The 24417-nt window shown below is 42.9% G+C and overlaps 1 protein-coding gene across 3 annotated transcripts in view; it reads right to left on the bottom strand.

Annotated features, from left to right (window-relative positions):
* Positions 1–24417, bottom strand: part of QPCT (glutaminyl-peptide cyclotransferase) — a 169020-nt gene that overhangs the window by 68101 nt on the left and 76502 nt on the right. For all 3 annotated transcript variants that reach the window (XM_083176442.1, XM_083176441.1, XM_083176440.1), the window contains one exon: positions 15864–15963. In XM_083176442.1, the coding sequence (XP_083032568.1) occupies positions 15864–15963 (100 nt within the window). The remainder of the gene's footprint in view (positions 1–15863; positions 15964–24417) is intronic.

Genomic DNA, 24417 nt, shown 5'->3' with positions numbered 1-24417 from the left:
AGCATGTAAGAACAGGATAATGAGTATTGATCGCATTACACTTCTTACCACCAAAACCAAGACTGATACTATAAATGCAGTCATTCTGTGGGTCAATAAATTTAATGTCAACTCTGCTGCATTCACCAAAGTTGTTAAATCTCAATGGCCCATAGTACAAAAAGACAAAATGTTACCATTTACCAGTAAGTGTATTATTCCCTGCTTCTCGAGAGGCAGTAACTTGTGGGATAAATTGGTTAAAACTAACGTGATTTATCACCCTGAAACTCCTGAACGTAGTTGGTTTGCACCCATGAGAAAAGGTTGCTTCAGATGTACGTGCGTTACATGCCAATTTCTATTAACTGGTGATCAGAGCTATTTTTCAGCAGGCTCCAGCAGGAACTGAGGCCCTTATTCTAGTTCACTCTTTCTGACAAAATATTTCTTAGATGGACAAAACCATGTGCACTGCAGGTGAGGCAGGTGTTACTTGTGCAGAGAAAATTAGATTTGGGTGGGGTTTTACACCTGCCTCACCTGCAGTTCGCATGGTTTTGTCCATCTAAGAAATATTTTGTCAGAAAGAGTGAACTAGAGTAAGGGCCTCAGTTCCTGCTGGAGCCTGCTGAAAAATTGCCCTGCTGGAGATACTTTTAATCACCCGCATACTGGCAATAAATTCAAGATCCAACACCATTTTACCTGCTCATCATCATACGTGATATATCAAAGCGATGCATAGGTGTTCTATCAGACAGGCCCTGAACACAGGTAAAAGTGAACAAGCGTGCCGCACGGCATTTCGCCGATCTCAAACACCCTGTTGCCAGTCTGCAGTACCGCATGATAGACTGTATCCCAATGTCGTTCAGAGGCGGAGACCGTGCACTGAAATTGCTTCAATGTGAAGCATGTTGGATTGCACTCAATGTGAAGCCTTGGTGTTATCGCCCCAAGAGGATTAAATGAACAAAGCTCATACTCTATTTTCCGCTGATCGGTTTATAACTTTAAATATCAGCCACTATTGTTCTAAAGCCTGGAATATGCCTGTACCATTTTTTACTTGTATTTGATGTACTGTACTTTATTTGCTATTTTTACCTGTACTTGTATACTTTTTATCAATGCACTTCTATTTTATTGTATTCACTTGTCTCCATGGCAACTTCCATGTCACTTTTCGCAGACGCCTTTGTTTATGACGTCAGCCTTAAACAGTGGGAGGGTGTGTCACCCCACCCCTTCCGCCTGATTCACCTTGATTTGTACCTATATAAGTTCACTGTTTGTTTGTTTGTTTGCTTTCACTATCCTGATGACAATTTTTTTATAAAATTGAAACGTTGACCACACCTCTTGTAAGAGTGTCTTATTACGCCGAGAGTGCCGCACCCTACCTATCTATCTATCTATCTATCTATCTATCTATCTATCTATATACACAACGATGAGGCCGGCACTCAGGTCTGCAGGTGGATGCCTGTTGCTTGCTCCGGTGCCCTCTTTCAAAAGGGATGTCCTTAGGGAATATGCAGCAACAAATAAGTGGCACTCGGAGGCTTGTTTAAGTGGTGAAACAAATAGGAATATTTATTCCTAGTGCAGGGAAAACGTTTCGGAGCACGGAGGCCCCGTCGTCAGTTCAGATAATGCACATATATATATAAAAAAGAAGAAAACATAATTTAAAAAATACTAACACATCACAGCAGATGTAATCTCTGAAATGGCATTGTGCCTTAGAAAAAATAAAATGGCATTAAAAGTGACACTGAAGTGCCATGTCATATTAACTTTAATATATAGTTTGTTGACACAGTCAATGTTTTCATGTCAAAAACATCTAGTTTTAAAGATGAGGCATACTGCAGTGGCTAAGCTTTAGCTATACCTAATTCTGCATAACCACTGCTTGTCAAATATTTTACATACAGTATACATTATTTAATAACGTCTATTTGGATAGTACCAGCATTTTATAATTAGATATATTTAACTATTTTACACATACACTTATGCAGAAACATACACACAACATAATATTTCACATAGCTTTATTCAAATTAGAATTTGTACTTGTGAGGCACACACTGCTTTTCAGAAATAAGAACAGAATAATACACCACAAATTAATAAATATATATAAAATCTGAATTATTATTGAAAACTTTTTTCGCTAGTTAAATGGGGACAGCAATTTTTAGTCTTGCAAAATATTTTTTATAAGGGCCAAGGTCAGCCCTGGGCCATTTAATTACATCTATTTTATTGATTTGATCTACTCCATAGGATTCATAAATTACCTATATTATAAAGTTACTACTGCCATATTTCGAATGGTGATATATGGTCTGCTGTACAGTCTTTAATTTGGGCCATACAGACATCTTGCTTTTAGACCAAGATTTGGAAAAGACTTTCTGACACATCTTAAAAGCAAAAATTGAGAATAGGGATATATTTTTCAAAACATAGCCATTGAGGCATATTTTGTGGAACGTCTTGAATATTGTCTTGGATATTGTGGGGGGTTGCCTAATCTGGGCAGTGAGAATTTCACACTTGCTAAACTTTGCAATTGACCACACAAACCAGAGGCAGATTGCCCCACCGGGAGACCGGGCCATTTTCCAGTGGGCCGGTCCAGATTTCCCTCTGGCTGGGCCACCGACCGTGCTTCCAGGGCTGCCACCGGCGTCACCCTATATATGCAAGCGGCCGCAGCCTGGTCACAAACGGCAGGATAGCCCAAAACAAATATGGCCGCCGCATATATGCATATATTATATGCACATATGCGGCGGCCATATTTGTTTTGGGCTATGCTGCACGTTGTGACCAGGCTGCGGCCGCTGGTCCCTGACGGATGACGTCACCAGTGAGCGGACGGAAGCACGGCGGTGTGGTGGACGAACCTGAAGCCTGGTGAGTAGTGTCCGCAGATGAAGAATATGAAAAACTGATTTGATATGCCAGTTCCAAGATGGCCAGGTACACCCTACTGCTCGGGATAGCAATATGGTCGGGTTAGCCACCCGCAACGAGGCGAAAAGATGGCCGCAAAACGGGAAGACGGAACTCCAAATTAGAGGAGCACAAAGATGGACGTGAACAAACTTCACTCCGGGGAGTACCAAGATGGCCGCAGGGACACAGAACCACGGGAGGACAAAGATGGCCACGAACTCCATGAAGGACGGAAGTCAGCTACATCCAGGACAACAGTTTGTCCAGTCACTTCCGGTGGAAACAAAATGGCAGCGGCGCTGGAAGTCAATATATGGCGACGGCAGACAGGAACCTGGATATCTCATATCCACAGATAACAACAGAGGCAGAGTTAATGAATTACACAGGAGGACAAATTATACACACATGCAAGAGATGAACAAATTAGGAGGTCTATTTAAACCTCACCTAGTGCTGGCCTTAGGCACCTTGAAAAAGATCCTTTATAGGATTGAAACGCGTTGGTGGACCTAGCACACGGGCGCAGCAGACCTCATCAAGTGGGATTTAAGGAATACCAGAAGGACTGGAAAACGGGTCCCCGTTTTTGTTCCAACATCATCTGGACTACTAGATATCCTGAACCCATGAGATGAGTACCCTATATCTCTTTTTATTGTATATCTATACTCCATTGCAATAAAGGATTGTTTTTATATATAATTGTAGTAGATACCTACATTTTATTGAACTACAAGTGAAAATCTGTGGAGAATAAAGGATTCTCAACATGCACCTTTCCACACCATTAGTGTGAGTACCCTGAAAGGGGGGATCTCCCGATTACATTAATTTTTCTTCCTTGTCACTATAGCCTTAATCATAAGGCTAAACTCTCAATTTTTATACCAGTATTGCACGAGGGCGGAGTTCTCTCTCACTTGTTGTTTTTCATATTCATCAAGAAACCCCTGGAAGGACTACATCTGATGTTCATATAAACCAGGAAAGTACCATCTGTATAGCGCTATTTGATAGGTGAAGGGCTATCCTTTCTATACATACACTTTTTGGAGGGCAGGTGGTCCCTCTTGGCCCATATTCACCTTACAAAAGAGCTGCTTGCGCATAGAAACTCCATCTACATCTTCTCCTATTTGCCGATACTCAACCTGTACCTTATATGATGTTAGCAGAAGAAAGAGAGCCACATTCCAAGAATGTACATTAGAGAAGATAAGTATTACGGGTCAAATCTAGACAAAGGAGCTTTGAAACCAATGGTAGCTTCAAACATTCTGAGGGAAATCTACTAAGAATACAAATACGACTCAGTCATATTCTTAATATGAATGAATATGAAATTTTTAATGAAATACGATTCATAAATAGGGCAGATTTACTAAGCTGCCCTATTTATGAATTTGTATTTGGCTGATGTCATAGCCAGTTGTATTATGCCGATAAAAATTTGTATTTAGCAGCCATATATACGAGTCAGCAGTATGCACGCTGCAGTGTAAAAAATATAGAAAAATAAATAATAAAAAAAAAAAAACAGGCATAACTAGCCCCAGGCTCAAAGAGCGGTCCTGGTTATAAAAAAAACAGGGAACAAATGAAAGAAATAGGGGTTCCCTGGTCCTGAAGACATCCAATATGGGTGCCTGTGGAAGGAAAGCATACTTACCAGGGTCCTCCGGCGTAGATCGAGTCCTCTTCATTCCCAGTAGTATTTACGGTCTTTGCAAAAAAAAAAAAATCACCCGACACCAGTAGGAACTGTCAGGAGAAGCCGGAGGATGTGTGTTTACATCCTGTGGCTCCTCTTCTCAAATACCGCTATTGGCTGCTAGGTACATTGGATTTCTATAGGACCGTCGGATGGACAGAGACCTACCTACATAAGTATCTGTATGAATGGGCTCTGAGTGTAATAAAGTTTTATTTTTCTGATGTTTGTGTGTATTTTTTTAGCTATTGGTTCTGCTGTAGAACTAAAAGTCCCAGCAAACCCATTAATGAGCCACATGCTGGGACTTGTGGTTCTCCAAGCCCCAGTATGTGGACCAGGCTTGCTGGGACTCAGTTCCACAGCAGAACCCAATCATTATTTTCTATTCTTTTACACATTTAATCAGCCTGGTGGTCATCGCCCTGGTAAATTCTGGAAGGGGGTCTCTGGAGGATCCCTGCCCAGGCTTACCGGTCAGGGGGGTAATGTTTTGGCTGGATGGACATGTTTAAAAAGTTTCCCTCTGGCTGTGGCATTACCCTGCTGGCTGGTTGGGCCTGGTGCTGGTTTTTGAAATACAGGGAAACCCTACTCGTTTTGTCCCCCATATTTTGGGAACAAGGATCGGCCCTTGGGCCTGGTGCTGGTTTTGAAAAATATGGGGAACCCCTATGATTTTATAAAACCAGGACCAGCTCTTTGAGCCTGGGGCTGGTTATGCCAGTGAGGGAGGACCCAACAGAATTTTTTTAATTATTATTAATTAATTATTTTTTTTTACACTGTAGCCTGCATGGCTCTGACTGATCCTTGCAGGCTTCTGCCAAATACGGCTGGAAAAATAAAAGGGGATTTTTGTAAGAACTTACCGTTCAAACCCCTTTCTCTGAGTCCAGTCCGGTGACACAGCTCCACGATGGGATGTAGTAGGGTCCGCCAGGAGCCAGGCACCTATGCTTCAATTCTTTGGGAGCAGGCTCCTCCCTTTGCATCCCATAATGCTTCAGTTCAGCTTCAAGAACACACTAGGATACATAACTCAGAACAATGCCTGAACACTTTTTTATGAAAGATAACAGAACCATAACATGACAACACATGAACGGTACACTTAACTGAGCGTAAGGGAGGGATCGCTGTGTCACTGGACTCAGAGAAAGGGGTTCGAACGGTAAGTTCTTACAAAAATCCCCTTTTCTCTTTCGTCCAGTCCGGTGACACAGCTCCACGATAAGACGTTCACGAGCCGGTCCTTTGGGAGGGTACGCTCAGACAAACAGTTCTCATCACTGCCCATCCGAATGAAGCGTCCTCTGACGTGAACTCATGAAATCTGTAAAATTTGGTAAAGGTGTGAACAGAGGACCAGGTGGCAGCCCTACACAACTGCTCCGCCATAGCCCCATGACGCACAGCCCAGGAGGAAGCAACCGACCTGGTGGTATGTGCATTTATCCGAGACGGAACCGGTCTACCTGCTTTATAGTAGATCTCAACCAGCGAGCGATGGTCTGCTTAGAAGCAGGCCACCCAAACTTATGCACATCATATAGCACCAAGAGTAAATCCGATTTTCGAATGTCCTTTACCCTCTCAATGTAGATTCGCAAGGTGCGAACTACATCCAATTTCTTCAGCTTGTCCCTATTTTTAACCCCTTCTGGGGGAGAAAACACTTGAAGTACAATGTTCTGGTTTAAATGAAAAGATGACACTACCTTAGGTAGGAATTTTGGCACTGTTCGCAGCACAGCCCTGTCATCATGAAAAATCAAAAACGGTGACTTGCAAGACAAGGCACCTAACTCAGACACTCGTCTGGCTGAGGCAATTGCCAACAAAAACGTGAGCTTCCACGACACATACTTTAGCTCCGCAGATCTTAGCGGCTCAAAAGGAGGATTCTGTAACATAGACAAGACCAAAGATAAATCCCAAGGCGCCACCGGCTGCCTATAAGGTGGTTTAAGTCTAGTAACCCCTTGTAAAAAGGTTTGAACCTCAGGTAACAAAGCTAGTCTCTTTTGAAAGAATATAGATAAGGCCGATAGCTGCACTTTTAAGGATTGCAGACTAAGTCCTGTTGAAAAACCATCCTGCAAAAAATGTAAAAGCTTTGATAATTTGAATCTGGATGTGTGAAGCTTCTGTCTCTCACACCATCTAATGTATATCTTCCAGACCCGATGGTAATTAGCTGCAGACACCGGCTTACGGGCCCTCAGCATGGTCTGGATAACCTCATCAGAAAACCCCTTTTTCTTCAATAAGGAGGTTTCAAAAGCCACGCCGTCAAAATGAGATGACCTGGGTCCTTGTGAAGAAATGGCCCTTGGCCTAACAGGTCCTGACGATGAGGAAGCCTCCAGGAATCCTTTGACAACCTCAGTACATTGGAGTACCATGACCTCCTGGGCCAATCTGGTGCAATTAGAATTGCCCGTACTCCCTGATTCTTTATTTTCTTCAATACTCTCGGCAACATGGGAAATGGAGGGAAAATGTACACCATCTGAAAATCCCACGGGACTGTCATGGCGTCTACTGCCCACGCTGCAGGATCCCGCACACGCGAGCAGAACCTCTGTACCTGACGGTTCTTTCTCGTCGCCATTAGGTCTATGTGTGGCAGACCCCATCGATTCACAATCTCCTGAAATACCTCTTGATATTGAGACATTGAGAGTCCATTCCCCTTCCAGAAGTGACTCCCTGCTGAGGAAGTCTGCTTCCACATTCCTGGAATAAATATCGCCGACAATGCTGGAACGTTTGTCTCTGCCCAACTGAAGATTTTGGAAACTTCCGCCATCGCCATCTTGCTGCGTGTCCCGCCTTGATGGTTCAGATAAGCCACTGTGGTAGCATTGTCCGATTGTATCTTCAGCGGGGATCTCCTCAGAAAATCCTCCGCCTGCATTAATGCGTTCAAAACCACCCGAAGCTCCAGAATGTTTATTGGCAGTTTGGACTCTTCCTTTGACCAAAGGCCCTGAAGCCTCAGGTGAAGGACTACCGCCCCCCAGACCCTCAAACTGGAGTCGGTCGTTATGACCAGCCAACCCCAGGGCCTGAGAGATCTCCCCAGCTACAAATTTTCCACATCCGTCCACCATAGGAGGGATTTCCTGGACTCCAGGGACAGGGATAAAACCTCTTGTTTCATCGTCTTGGCATTTCCGGACCAACAGGATAGGATGCTCCATTGGAAACTCCTCGAATGGAATCTGGCGAACTGGAGAGTTTCGAAGGTTGCCACCATCTTTCCCAGCAACCTTACTCCTTGCCACATCGATGGAGCCGGTGCTTGTAGGATCTCTATCACCATCTGCCGAATCTACACAGCCTTGGATTCTTGGAGGAAGACCCTGTGAAGGTGTGTGTCTATGATCACCCCCAGAAACTTCAAAGTCTGCGTTGGTGTCAAATGGGACTTGGGCAAATTCAATATCCAACCCTGATTTCTCAAAAACTGTGTTGCTACCTCCAGGTGAACCTGTAACTTCTCCGCCGACTCTGCTTTGAAAAGCAGATCGTCCAGGTAAGGGATAATAATTATTCCCTGCAGTCTGAGAGCTGCAGCCATGGTGGACATCACTTTGGTGAACACTCTCGGAGCCATGGCAAGACCAAAAGGGAGTGCTTGGAACTGCCAATGTCTTCCCCCGATAGCAAACCGGAGTAAAGACTGGAAATCTATGTGGATCGGGACATGGAGATAAGCAACCTGAATGTCCACTGATGCCAAGAACTCCCCTGACTCTATGCTCAACAGCACCAACCTCAGGGATTACATGCGGAAGTGATCCACCCAAAGATGAACATTCAAAGATTTTAAATTTAGAATGGCCTGAACGACCCGTCTGGTTTGGGAACTATGAAAAGGATCGAATAAAAACCTTTTCTTCTCTCCTCTCGAGGAACCAGTATAACTACCCCCTTCTTCTCGAGAGACAAGGCAGCTCCCAGAAGAGAAGATCTGAGAGACGCGGTCCTTGGTAAAGGAGTGGGAAGAAATCTGCGAGGGGGAGGACCCCTGAGATTTATCTGATATCCTTCTGAAACAATGGAAAATACCCACGGATCTTCTGTGGCTACCTTCCAACTGTCCTGAAATTGCTGGAGGCGACCCCCTACTCTGATCCCAGAACAGGGAGTCCCCGCCCCATCATGCAGAGGGCTTGTCTTCCCCTTTGGCTGCATGTTTCTTTGTAAAGGCGCCAAACTTTGACTTGGTCGCTCTACCTCTGCCGGCTTGGAATCTTCCACGCCCTGACTGTCCTCTGCCAGCTGCTCCCCCTCGAAAGGAAGGACAAAAGGACGGTTTAAAGACTCCGAATTTAGAGCCAGGGCATTTAGAGGTGGTGGGAAGAAAAGTACTCTTACCCCCAGTAGCCTGCTTGATGATCTCATCCAATTCTGACCCAAATAAAAGCTCACCATTAAAAGGAATAGTTTCCAGTGACTTTTTAGATTCACTATCCGCCTCCCAGGCCTTTAACCAGAGAGCTCGTCTGGCAGTAACAGAAGTGACGGATACTTTGGACGCCATTTTGTCACCCTCCTCGCTAGCTTCACAGCTATATTCCGCAGCACACCTCAACTTTTCTGCCAAAGAAAAAGCTTCCGCATCATGTTGGAGATGACTACTTAAACTCTCTGCCCACTTGATCATGGCTTTTGCCACCCAGGCCGAAGCAATAATGGGGTGCATAGTGAAACCAACACCTTCAAAAACTGCCTTCAGACAGCCTTCAACCTTTTTATCAACCTGATCTTTAAAGGCCGCGCCACCCTGCACTGGCAGCGCTGTGGCCTTGGATAATCTGGCCACAGAAGAATCCACCAGAGGAACTTTCTCCCATACCTTAACATGATCCTCAGGCATGGGGTATATGTTTGCATATTTTTTTGACATTAACAGTCTCTTTTCTGGAGACTTGCCAGCCTCTTCTAATAAAGCAACCATGCGTTTATCCGAGGGAAAGGATACTGGATCCTTACGGCTCCTTTTAAACACACACTGCGCAGCAGCCTTTTCCTCAGCAGGAAAATCCAGAGCCTGCTTTACAGCCAAAATCAAATCCTCAATACCAGAGGCTGAAGAGTCTGCTTCCTCTCCTTGTGACCAACACAAATCATCCTCATCTACCCCACCATCATCTGTGTCAGTAGTCAATGGAGGGGCCATGGAAGACCCTTGTCTAAACAACACATCATCTGATACCTTGGTAAATTGCTCCAAAAGAGAAGACATCTTATGCACACCCTGTGCAGTGTCCTGCATAGCCTGCAGCAAGATAGGGTCTCCCTGTGCAGGGGTAAGAGAGCCCTGAGATGAGGGAATAGGTCCCAGAGATCCCACCAAAGATCCCTTTTGCCTATTTAAAGCCTCTGTTAAAGCCTTAACAGACCGTCCCAAAGCCACAGCCCACGCTGGCTCAACTCCTTCAGGACTCTGGGTTCGTGACCCACAGGGAACAGCTTCACAGGAAGGGCACAATTCCCCCTGGTCCAACTGTTCACATTATAAATTTACATTACATCTCTTGCAATGGTAAAACATCTCAATCGCTCCCTCCCCAGCAACAGAACTGCACTCGTAATGCACCAGTGTGTTATCTGTGTGTTCTGTTGCCAGCGATCAGTGGGGAAAGTGCTTGTCAGGAGAGACTTCTGAGCAGGATCTCTGTCTTTCAGCTCCGCAGCAAGCACAGAAATGGCGCCAGTAAATCATGGAAGAGACCAAGTCTCCCTCACAGTGAGGGTAGCTGACATCTTTTGGCGCCAAAACTCTCTCACAGGCGCTCCCAACTATGTCTCTCCCCTCCAGTAACTCCCCCTCTAGGGACCACTTGGAGTTGTCCAGAAACGCTGGACGTCCTGTAAGAAACCTCAACTCCCCTGGGGGATTGCAGTTTCTAAACTCTTAAAGATGGCGGACGCCATCGCTGGGAGACCCGTCCCCAAGATCCCCTTCTAGGCAAGGCGCTGGATGGGGTCCCCCGGAGCCCAGAATAAACCTCCATTTGAGCGGAGGCAAGCGCTGTGCAGAGTGTGCATTCCTCCACCGAATGCATTCCTCTACACACAGAAAACTGACAGGACGTGCTTCTGTCAGTGTTCTGCTGTGCTCTCAGCGTGTATTGACTTCAGCCAGAAGTCACACGCTGGAAAAAACCTGCTACGAAGTCTAATGTTAGAAAATAATAAAAACCTAGTCTAACTGATAAAAACCCAAAGAAAAAAGTGTGGCTGCAACGCAGCCACTCAGCATTGCACCCACTCCTGTGGGCACCTAAAACGAAACTGAAGCATTATGGGATGCAGAGGGAGGAGCCTGCTCCCAAAGAATTGAAGCATAGGTGCCTGGCTCCTGGCGGACCCTACTACATCCCATCGTGGAGCTGTGTCACCAGACTGGACGAAAGTGTATTTTCCAGGCGTATTTTACCGGCAATTAGTGGCCGTATCGCGCTAATCGCCAACTGTATATTGCATACAGAGCTTAGTAAATTAGGAATCACCATTCGAATGAATGGTGAATCCTAGTTGTATTCTTTCAATGGCATATACATTCATATTTGTAAATACGAATGTGCAATGAATACGAATTGTGCCAAAATACAAATACGCATAAAATATTTTTTTACACGAATACATGTATTTTCATAAGTAAATTTTCCTCTCTGTTTCTTGATTATATATGTTAGAACTAACTGTGCATGTGTTACAGGTAATTCCATGCTATGTTGTACTAGCCAGTGACTGGAACATATTTATATGAGTAATATTTAGCAGCAGTTCCCACTGTTTGATAAATAATGCAAGATCCAGATAAAAAATCCTTTTCGCACCAGGCATTTTCCTGTATATGGGCTGATTAAAGCATTGACAGATACAGTAACTGAGCTTCTCATATATGAACTATCATACAGTACATCTTACGTTAAGAAGATGAATAACCGGTGTTGTCTGATAAGTGGGATAAAAGATGAGTATTGCTATAAGTATTGAGATAAGCTTGTTATTTTTGTAATAGTGTAAGTTTAATTTATACCCACTCAGTTGGTTACTAGAAGAACTATTTGATTTTCATACGAAAATGACACCAACATAATACACTAAGGCACTACCGGGAGGCATAACATTAAATAACTCAAAAAGCATTCCAATGGGGGCCCATTCAAAATGTTGCTGAAAGCAATGTTAATGTGGCCCACAATCTTCCACTAAGGGCAGTATTCAATGAAAAAACGAGCGTCCGCGGCAGGAAGCTGGCAGGGAGCCGGGGGACGGTGGCAGCCAGGGAGATTAAAGTCTCCCTGGCTGCCCCAGAACATATGTGGAGGGGAGCTGGGCTCCCCGGGACCCAGGCAGCACAAGCTGCCCCCCCCCCCCTATAGCCAGCGGGGGGACCCAGTATTCACTGCACCCGATCGTGCATATGTAATGATCGGATGCAGTGAATATATAAATATCTAATGAGCGGCTCGAGAGCTCCGGCCCTCTGCTGGCTGCTCTGTGTAAAAAAAAAAAAAATTAAAAAAATCTTTTTTTTTTATTAAATATATATTCATGTGCTATAAGCACATGAATAAAAATAACATGCCCCTTCACAGAAAAAAATCCAGATTTTTTGACACCAAAATAAAAAAAAAAACTTTTTAGTTTAAAAGTTCACATTCCAGCTCTCCATGAAAAGATGGAGAATTGCTACACGGAGAGAGACGGCGAAAATCACTTAGAAAGACGCCGAATATTTCACATTGAATAGGGTTGCTCACTTTTGGAGAGCAAAATGCTCCGTCCAAGGCAAAAAAAGCACAAATTCGCCATAAAACACGGAGAATTTTTCTCATTGAATACTGCCCTAAGTATATTGTATATTGTATATAAGTATATAAGTGTGATTATCAAATTCAGATGAATAAGTGATTAGATATTGGTGGAAGACACTTTAATGCTGGGTAAAGATTAGACGACCAGTGTACCCAGCCAACAGCAGATGTACACCTTGCACGATCTGGTAAACAATGCTTGATAAATTGTTCCCATACCGCATCCAAATTCCTGGGGTCATCAACCACATCATAAGATTGGTTGCATGTACAACCGATCTGAATATGTGACAGGAGACCCAAATGAGCATGCAATAATGTGTACACATTTCAGTTTATGAACGATTTCTTATTTCGAGACGTTGGAAATCTACTGTGTACCCAGCTGTACTCTGGAGTGATTTTGATTGTTCAATTATCTGCTAATCAAGAGCTCCTTCCTCATCTACAAGGTGACAGGTATGTGGTTGAATTATGCAGCATGATTTGAATAGCAAAGACATAGCTTGTTCATACATAATGATGTTATACTACGCACCATTAGCATATTTTTGCAATTATATTTTATTTAAAAAATGGCAAGTTGAGAAAAGGATGCAAATAAATATTATTCCTGAAAAAAGGCAACAAAATAACGGTACTTATGTAATATCTGGGCTCCCGTTTTTCTTATGAGACCGCGTCCCCTCGTGGGGCGCGCTGCGCGCGCCACGCTTCGGGCACGGTGGCTCGCTGCGCTCGCCACACTATATAAAATCAACTCCATGCGTAGTTGGATAGTAGGGGTATGAAAAAATGGGGTGCATTTAACATGGGAGCCCAGATATTACATAAGTACCAAAATAACTTCATATTATAACAAATACTAGATTTATTTTAGCTATATAAATTGTATCTTTATAGTGTGAAGGCTCAGATTGCTCTTTTTATTATTTTGTTCTCATTTGTCCGCTAAATATTGATTTAATAATTCCCTTATTTTCCAGGCTAAGGGCCAGATGTATCAATCTTCAAAAGTGATAAAACGGAGAGTGATAAACAGCCAGCCAATCAGCTCCTACCTGCCATGTAACAGGCTGGGTTTGAAAAATGACAGGTTGGAGGTGATTGGCTGGCTCTTTACCACTCCCCACGTTATCACATTTTTGAAGCTTGATACATCTGGCCCTAATTCTGGATCAGAACCTCTCTGGATTTCCTTCCAAGTTCAATATAACTTGCCCCATAGGGAACGGTTTACTTATACCTGCATAGGCCAATGGATTTCTAGTATGATTCGTTCCTCTGGCCTACTACCTCCGACACCTAATATTTTCTCAAAGATATCTCCTGGCAATGAAAGGTTCTAAAAGTTTTTGTTGTAAAGCATACACACTAGATCAGAGGTCAGGGAACTTTACCTTTTACCCCAAAATATATATATATACGCTGAAGTTACCCCCTTCATTTGAAAGGTAGAAATCATATAATTGTAATATACACTGAATTAGGCCTGCAGTACAGTGATAATATGTAAGGCTGTGAGATTTATGCACATTAACACAAACAAGAGTGAATAGAAAAGAGGCAGTTCTCTCTTTTTTTTTGCACAATGTCTTTTGTTTGCACAAATTATGTACAATAGAAAATAAGTTTACATGTATGAGAAATATTTGATGTATATTCTCTTTGGTACCAATGTATCCTTTTTATTACAAAAATATATGTTAATGTATGAAATGCACGAAATATTATAAAATATCATAAAAAAAACAAAAAAGAAAAAAGGCAGCATCATTGACTTGGTAAAAGCAGTGATTTTTTTTTAAGTAAGTAGATATCGACGGCATTTCAATCAAGCAGGATTGTCATCAGGACATTGCAACTTAGTTAGAGACCATCCAAAATCAACCCAGAAGCAGAATGCACCATCACCGGATGTCAACCGCCCGCCCTGTCCTTGTACAGGACACATGCAAAGCTAAGACACCTGAGAGTGTCTTAGCTTTGCATGTACACTCCACATCATTCAATGGTCGGACACTACTGAAAGATGTGGTAGTTGCCCCTAGGCTGGGAACAGATGTTTATGCAAAACATCCATTCACAGCCATGCCAGGGCAAATTCACCATGCATAGGGGAGCGGGTGGCAACGCAAGGAGTGGGCAGGCTTAAAAAGACACGCAGCGCTGCGTGTCAACCAGAATAAGGTCCTAATTACATTATAAAGTGGTGAAATAATATTATGCAAGATGATGGCTTAACACATGAGAAGTATAAGTTATTGCTAATATGGGGGTAGCCAATAGAATATCAGTAACTGAATCTTAAAGCCCAGCTTGGAAATTATTCCATGGCCAACACTGTAGAGGGAAGTACAGTAGATACTATGTACCATCCTTTTTGTATGCGCGGGTATTGTGCCAACCTACTCCATGTTAGCTCTCCTGAATCTAGCATATACAGTTTACACTCCGTTACACTTCATACATCAAACTGCAGTGGGATAGACCTGTGGCAGAACTTGTCTGTAGTGGCTCCAGGTGCAAAAATATAATTTGGGCCCCCTCCTCCACCCCTATCCAAGTTTAAAGTATGCAACACAGTAGTGGGTGACAGGGAGAGAAAGAGGGAGACAGGGAGAGGCAGATTGTGACAGGGGAAACTGTGGGTGATAGGAAGAGGGTGACAGAGGCAGCAGTGGGCCTCTTAGTCTTCAGGGGCCCCGGTGCACTGCATCTGCTAGCCCAATGGAAGTTCCGCTTAGGGAATAGACAGTCCAGTGAAAGGGCTAAGGTGAGTTATTTAATATCAGATGTTTTAATACATTTTTTAAATTGAAATTTGCTCAATTGAACACACAGAATATGGAGAGCTATACATGCCCACTCATAGGGGGCTGAATTCGGCCCCTTCCCCAATGTTTGGGGTTTGCACATGTACATGCGCAAGCCCTGGGAGCAAACGGCTTTGACGAGTTTCACAGCCATTCACTCCAAAGAGGGCAGGTGTGGCTGGAGCAGGGGAATGTCCAGTGTTTTATGGGCATCTCCATGAAAACCCTCAGAACGCAGACGGGCAGATGCCTGCTCGGGGAGGCCTGCTGATGTCACATGACATCAGCGCCCGCCCCCTTTTTGGTCATCTTTGTCTGAAATAAAAGTCAGTTTTCACTGAATGATTTTTTTTCACCCCTTCGGCCGCATGTGAGGGGATGTGTTCTCATACATATCCCCTTGCATGCTAGTGTGTGGATGCGGGCGGCGGGCATTCAGCGGGGTGGTGCTGACCTGTTCACTAGGCTGTGCGTATATGTAGCCCAGGGAACAGGTCTGAATCAGGCCGACAGTTTATAGTAGAAAACACTTACCAATAGACTGAAGCCTGTTATACCATCGATTGGTGTTTTGAAAGTAATTTGGAAAAGTAGCATTCGCTGCTCCAATTAAATCAAGTAAAATAAGTAAATCCTAAAATAAATAAAATTTCAAGTCAAAACAGAATCTTCGTTTCATTGGTAATACAAGCATTAAAAGCAATATCAACATTAGGTAATATTACATTAAAAACACTATTTAGAAAATTTTAATCAATTCAAGGCTTTCATTTTGTGTAGGATAATGCAGAAAATCAATTACATGAATTTATCAAATTTTTTTGCAAGCTTTAATTGATTTAACAATAAAATAAACTATTAACATTATCACCTTTAAATCATTCATAGGGGTATTTGTAACAGGGTACGAGTTGCCGTAGTCTTGTATTTCGTCACAGACTTGCCCTATTTTCAAAACGGCAATCATTTACAAGACAAAATAAGGTTGGTTTTGCCTTGTAAAGGATTGGCGCTTTAAAAAAACGTCCAGTCTTGGCCCAAATCCCGGACTTCTGGCAACTCAGGTCTTATTACATGTACCCCATTTTCTTTACATTGTTTCACAAAATTGATATACTTTCCCCATCTATAAAATGTATAACACAATGCCAACATTCTCCTAGTATTCTGCATAAAATGTAATTGAAATTAACTTAAATTACTTTAAAATTAAAGGAAAAAAATTAAAAATTAAAAGGAAAAAAACAGTATAGTAGTTTTGTTGCTAAATTCTATTCCTGGAGAAGTGTTAGTGTCGGCTAATGTCCATACATTGACATTGCTCATTCTCACAGGAAAATCACTCCCAAATCTAAGGGGGAGATGTACTAAGCAAGTGGTTCTCAACCTCAGTCCTCAGGGACCCCCAACAGTGCACGTTTTACCGGTTTCCTTACAGAATCACAGGTGATATAATTAGCTCCACCTGTTATCTTTTAAAATGTGCCAGTGAGTAATAAGTGCACCTGTGTATCTGTGAGGTGACCTGGAAAACGTGCACCATTGGGGGTCCCTGAGAACCGAGGTTGAGAACCACTGTACTAAGCCATGGAGAGTGATAAAGTGAAGATAGATAAAGTAACAGTAAATAACCTCTAAACTGTCATATTACAGGTTGTGTTTGAAAAATGACAGGAACCAATTGGCTTGTACTTTATCTTTCTCCACTTTATCACTCTTCAAGGCTTAGTTCATTTGATGCTTAATCTGAGTTTCTGGTGCCTAATTTAATTCACTCATTTGCAAAATCCGCAGCGGATGGAGTTAAAATCCCAGCTGTCGGAATCCCGGCAGTCGAAATACCGACGCCGGAATCCCGACCGCTGAAATCCCGACAATTTCTCTTTCTATGGGTGTCCATGGCACCCATAGAGGGAGAATAAAATAGTGTGCCGAGCATAGCGAGGCACTGGGCCCCCTGCGCGGCAATTCATGCCCCCCCCCCCTTGTCGGGATTTCGGTGACGGGATTTAGTACTGAATCCTCCCGCAGCTTCGTTTGCATGGATGCCTATTATTTATCAGCTGAACTAACACACGGCGAGTGCAAGGTGTCCGGTTATTCCTCTATTGCCTGTCTATAAACTATGCCATCCAAATGTATCCAGTAGTTTTTGTGTGATGCTGTAACAAACAGACAAGCAAACAGACAAAAATTTAGATTTTTTTTTCTTTTGTCGCTATAGTTCAGAAACTCTCCCTATATTTTTCAGAAGAAAATTATTTGTACAGACACAACCCTTACAGGGTTATTATATGTATAGATACTGTATAGCAGCGGTTCTCAAATTGTGGGTCCTGACCCCAAAGTGGGTCCCAACCTTCTCAACATGGGGTTATGGGGTTACGACTTCATGTTGTTGACCATCAGGCTGATGACTTTTGTAATCTCAGTCAGTGATTCAAGGAGTCTGAAAAATCTGTTGAATTGTCTGTTATTTTAGACTCTTCACATCATTTTGTGCCTCCACAATGCTGCCATGACCTTCTGCAGTACCTTGCTGGGGTCCTGTAATGATTTTTATTGTCTGTCGGGGTCCCAGAGCAAAATAGTTTGAGGACCCCTGCTATATAGTGTAAAATAAATGGAGCAACACAAATAAATAAATAAAGATATAAAACATTAGCATTAAACTAATTAGAAAATTTCATGGATTGGACAAGCTAAATCCCAGACCTCAAGCTGATGGAACTCTGACAAGTCTGCTGACCTAGAATGGGTGGCATTGACACTGTACAGATAGATGTGCATTGCTCATACAGACTGAAAGCTGCATTAAAAGTGGTGAAATATTATTATTATTATTATTCTTCATATATTTAAACAATTAGTCTTTTTAATTGATGTCTTAACCTTATCTATATAAGACAAATATATCAGTCAAAAATTAGCTCTTTAAAATTACTATATTGCTCATATATTCACGTTTTATGTTTTTTTTTTATTTTTGACTGTTAAATGAAATTAAACTCCAAAAATTAATCTGATATAAAATAGAATGCAATCATTTAGTTTGTAATATCGTGCATCCACTAAGAGTGCATGTAGCGAATATAAGAATTATTGTGTACAGTTTACCTACTGTATGCCAATTATTGCTGTGAGCCAGAGGTCCACAGACTAAATGCATACTTGTATAATCTCTATGGCAACAGTGCGGTTTGAAAATGTAGGTCATGTTACAGTATGAAACAGTCAAAGAAAATGCACACATTGTACTGAATGTGATATTTTATAATTACTTAATGTTGGAAATTCACACTACAGACTAACGCTTAATGATTCAGTGATGGGAAAACTGCTGGCAGGCAACAACATACTTTTATTTATTCCTATCATTTTATTGTACAGATAATATAATATGAGGTACTTTTCTATATCTCCTGAATGAGAAAAATGTATTGGTTTTATAATATCGGCATGCAAAAAAAACTCAAGATGCACTTATTACAGAATATTCTGGGGGACTAGGTAGCTCTGACCTTAAATATTTCAGTGCAGTACACTTAGCACCATGTATACTATGGCATGCCCCACCTGGCTAGAGTTGGTTAGCTACAGGAATGGACACCTTATTTAGTCTTCTCTGGTGTCCATCATCTACTGTTGCCTTCCTGGAACAACCCTGGTTTTGCCGCACGCATTGATTATTTCATTGGTGGACCCGCCACAATATTATCTTTCCTCTACATATTGCTTCATGCAGCATAATTCCTGACTTCCCCAGCCTCCAGTCTAGATACTCTCTCTCCAACACAGGATTTTCTTTCAGTATTTATAGATTAGACACTTCTATAACTTTCTACTGAAGAACTTGGTTCCTATCAGCTGTATTTCAATTGAGTTGCTCTGCAGATGCTCCCAGACAAGTAAGGGACTTACTGTATTTCTACCATTTACTCATTGCTACTTTCACAAAACTTGCCTCAAAAAGAGGCATATGAATTGGACTGGAACGAGATGTGGGCAAGACTAACCACAGGGGAGTGGTCTAAACGCAGACTGGCAATAGCTAAGAGCTCATCCATGTTCGTATCAAAGAAGATCCCTATAAACTCTACTTTCGCTGGTACTTAATTCCTACATGTCTATACTCGAGTTACCCTGCTACCACTAACCTCTGTGGGCGATAATATGACCATCAAGAAATACTAACTAAATCGATCACTGGACTCCAAATACCAACTTCCCTTTTATATTCGTTGCTCTCACTGCCCATTCCACACATTTCACATCCATTACAAAAACTATATAATCATATTGCTGCACAGTGGAAAGTAGCTACTCACACTTTGCTGTCAGTCATGATTAAATCTATTTGGTACACATATAGAATTGAACAAATAACCTCCAATAACATGATACTCTATGTATTGTTAGTAACACTTGGACACTGTGGACATAACACTTTCAGGTTGATCAACCTCTGGTGGTTATTCAGAGCCGATCGATGTTGTGCTAGGCGATCGATTATTGGACATCTGCGCATGCGTATAAATTGTAGTGCACATGTGCAAAGATTAACATGACAAAAATCAGCGATTACTTTTTTGTAATCCCCCCATAACTTGACTAACAGAAAGCCGGTGATTGAGGGTGGTAACCACCCGTTTTCTGTGAGTGTCCAGAAAAATGCCAGGGCGTTTTCAGGGAGGGTGTTTGACGTCCGCTCCGGCCTCGATTATCCTGTCTCTGTTGCAAACTTGTGTAAGGGTCAGGATAACGCACACTTGCACTGACCGGGAAAATCTTTAGATGGTGAGTGAGTTGCAAATAGATTTGCAGATCAGCAATCCATTCACAGACTTACAATGGGCAGGATTTCGCTCTGTCTGGACAGCAGCTTTCTGATCGTAGACATCTGCAATTTTGCACAGCAGCGATCAGGTCTGAATCAGGCCCTCTAGCCACGATATAACGTGCCAATATTTTGTGCCATACTGCTCTTGATGACATACAATGACTGGTCCCCGCCTCCTGTTCCATTTTTTTTTTTACTAATTCTTACTCTTCTTGTCTTTGATCCTACATATACTTCATTTTCTTACTATCTTTCCACTATGACTATGACCAAAATTTAGGATTACTGATATATCATAATATCTCAAATTTTATTGCTGTTAGTCTTTTGGGTACTTGTTTCCTAGCACGGCGCCCGTCGTAGGTGATCGCATACCTTAAGTTAAGGTATGCAATGGACGCGACCAACGCGATTTCAGGGCTATTTTTAGCCTTTTCCCCGACAATTAAATTTTTTTACATAGGGAACAATGTTAAATGGGCCAATGGACCAGATTTTTCATTGTATACCCACACTTATGGGTATTTTACATGAGAAATGTGCCCCCCCCATTGTTAACGCCACCCCACGATGAACGGCAACCATAGTGCCCGCAGCGCGCCCCGCGAGGGGACGCGTAATCCCTGTGAAGTAATGCTCGCAACACTATATAACCATCTCCACGCCGATGTGGATAGTGGGGGTATGAAAAGGTCGTAGGACGCGTACCACCGCCGCTCGCCACGCTTCGGGTTGCCGTTGATCGTGGGGTGCCGTTAACAATGGGGGCATTTGACCCATCAGGGTTGGGAAACAATAAAAATTGGGGTCTGGGGGCCAATGTAAAATCGGGTCTCAGGGACCATTTTACATTGATTCCAATGTAAAAATCGCGTTGATTGCGTCGATCGACGCGTTTTCGGGGGGTCCCGATGGACACAATTTTTATCGCTGGCACCATGCTAGGAAACAAGTACCGTCTTTTGTCATCTATTCCAAATCCATTCTTTCTCATTTTAGCATTCATTTTATTAAAATACTTTACAAGACTGTTATCAGTGACCATATATTATGTTTTAATGCTTGTTTATATATATATATATATATATATATATATAGGCAGGTAAGTACCAGCTGGTACTATCGGGCGGCACTCCAACGGATTTAACTTGAGCAATGAAGCAATCTTTTTGGAAAGACCCCTGTCCTTCACTTCCCCTATCCCCAGCACGGGCTAGTGGGTGCACGAATCACATTTCAGTGTGAAATATGGAGCAACATGAAACTGATGGCTTCACCAGGATCACGTTTGAGAGTGGGCGCATGAAGTCATTCTCGGACTCTGATGCCGAGCAGATCCTTGCACGACAAAGTTTGGCTGTGGCAGGTGGAGAAGAATCTGTGGACCGACTACATGCCCAGTTATTACATCTAAAAAAACGTGAAGTTGATTTTTCATTGCACAGCATCTCCCTATCGGACTATTATAGGGATAAAAAAATCCCGCGGGGATTTCGAATAAAAAATGCCCCGACCATAGGGAGGTATAATGTGAACTTTTGTCACGATTGGGTGGCAATCCTGAACAAGGCATCTTTCGATTTAATGTTACTGGTGATCCAAGAAGCCACCAGGGAGATGGAAGTAACCAAAGCAAAGATTGCAGCTTTTGAGGATACACATGGACAAACCTTATCGGATGATAAGGCGGAGGATTGGCCAGCCAAACTCAAACTGCAAGTGGACAAATATCGCAAAGAGCTTATCCAATTCAAGCGGGATAAAGTCAACACCGTGAATAAAGATTACACGGAGAATAAAGTTTATGAATGGGCTAATCACCCAAACAGACCACAGTCACAACGAGGACGCAGGCGATATCAGCCAAGAAACCGTGGTGCCTATGCAAAAGGAACATCAAGTACGGGCAATTCGTCTGCAAGTGACAATGAATATGCAGGTCCCTCTAGCCACTCACAAGCACAGAAGCCCCCTTTAGGGGTTCATACCAGGGCCAAGTTAGGCGCCCTGGGCATCGCACCCGTAGAGGGCATCAGTGGCAGAGAACCAAGCAAATCAAAGAAGAAGGGGAACCAGTAGTGTTCAACCTTTCGAAAAGAAGTTTATCCCCAGAGGAGATGTCGGTTCTCAACCTCGGACTTTCATATGTCCCCACGAGCTATTTTGATGCTTTTAACACAAAGGTTGAAAATTACAAATTCGCCAGAAATCTCCGGCTGCGAGAGCACTTTGGTGCCAGCAGTACAGCTCCTCTGGAACAACAACTACCGATACGTGCTATATCAAATTATGATCCTTATTCAAGTAATCCCAGCATCAAATACTTGACCAAAAGATTGGACTCTGTCAAATCAAATCAAGAAATGTTGACACGTAATAATATGACCAAGCCTCAACAACAGGCGCTTAAACAACTTCAAAGCTATGAAGATATAGTGATACGATCTGCGGACAAAGGGGGTGCTGTGGTGGTTTTAGACGTTGACTTTTATAAACAAGATGTATACAAACAACTGGCAGATCCTGCAGTATATGAGCGTTTGAGTGGTGACCCCACCAAAGAATATAAATGTGAGCTGGACGCGATATTGAAGAATGCATCTGAAAATAACATCATTTCAAAAAAATGTGTGGATGCACTTACCACCAAAAGTCCGGTCGTCCCACTACTGTACACCATACCCAAACTGCATAAGAATGCTAAAGAGCCCCCCGGGAGGCCTATAATATCCGCTAGAGGATCTCTCTATTATACTGTGTCTCAATATCTTGATGCCTATTTGCAGCCGGTGGTCCAATCGCAGAGTTCCTTCCTCAAGGATACAACGGATTTAATTCTTAAATTGCAAGCTCTTGGCCCTATACCTGATTCGGTCATCCTGTGCTCACTAGATGTAGTGAGCTTATACACCAATATTCCCCATCAAGACGGTCTGTTGGCTACTAGGGCTTTAATCCAAGACAGTCCCAAATACAATGGTCCAGATGTCAATTTTTATATGCGTCTCTTAGAGCTCACTCTGATGAGAAATTATTTCTACTTCGACGGGCAATACTATCTACAGCGTCGGGGCTGCGCAATGGGATCTTGCGTAGCCCCGACGTACGCAAATGCGTACATGTTCCGCATGGAGGACAGATTAATCCTCTCTCATCAGCAGGCGCTCAATAATGTGGCACTATATGTGCGCTTTATTGATGACATCCTGATGGTGTGGACTGGTGCCAAGGAGGATCTGGATGCAGTTTTAACATATGCTAATGTTGCTGATCCCAACATTAAGTTCACTTCATGCCAGAGCACCTCCACCATCAGTTACCTGGATGTGCAGATCAGTGTGTGTGACAATGAGTTAACCACCTCCCTCTATCACAAGGAGACGGATAGAAACACACTGCTTATGGCATCTAGTTTTCATCCGCCAGCAGCCAAACAGGGGCTCCCGTTTTCCCAGATGTTGAGGGCTCGCAGAATATGTAGTAACAAAGATACAGCAGCCCTCCATATGGATGATATGAAGAAGAAATTTAAATGCAGAGGCTACAATCAGGAAGTTTTGGAAAGGGCTAAACAGAGAGCTTTAGCCATCAGAAGAGAGGACACTCTGCTTAGCAAACCTAAAACCAAGCAGAATAGGGTCCCATTTGTAAGCACGTATTCGACGGCTAGCTCCGTGCTGATCAATACAGTCAAAAGCGCTTGGCCCCTTGTCAGTAACGATCCAGATTTACCCGCCCTTAAAAATCAAAGCATAATGCCATGTTTTAAGAGGGGGGTCAATCTTCGTGACAAGTTGGTGAAATCTGACGTCACTAATTTAGGCAAGAAGAAAAAAACACATTTCATGATGCGGAAACCTGGCAACTTTCGTTGCACAGGCTGTGTTACCTGTGGATATCTGGTGCCTGGCAACACCTTCACACATCCTCACACAGGTTACCGGTATAAGATCAACAAAGTCTTAACATGTACAAGCCGATATGTGGTCTATATGATCAAGTGCCCCTGTGGCATGGCCTATGTGGGCAAGACCACTAGAATGTTCAAGGAACGTATGGCCATGCATCGTTTCTCGATCAAGTGTGCATTGGAGGGAGAAGCCTCGGAGCAACCAGTGGCCAGACATTTTAAAGAGTATAAACATCCACTCCCCACACTTAAATATCAAATGATTGACCAGGTCCCATTGAGTGTGAGGGGAGGTGATCGGGACAAAAAATTACTCCAGTTGGAGGCTAAATGGATTT

Source organism: Crinia signifera, chromosome 3, assembly GCF_055691185.1.
Source record: "Crinia signifera chromosome 3, ASM5569118v1, whole genome shotgun sequence".
Classification (NCBI taxonomy): domain Eukaryota; kingdom Metazoa; phylum Chordata; class Amphibia; order Anura; family Myobatrachidae; genus Crinia; species Crinia signifera.
Note: the sequence above shows the minus strand (reverse complement) of the source record. Positions and strands in the feature narration are given on the sequence as shown.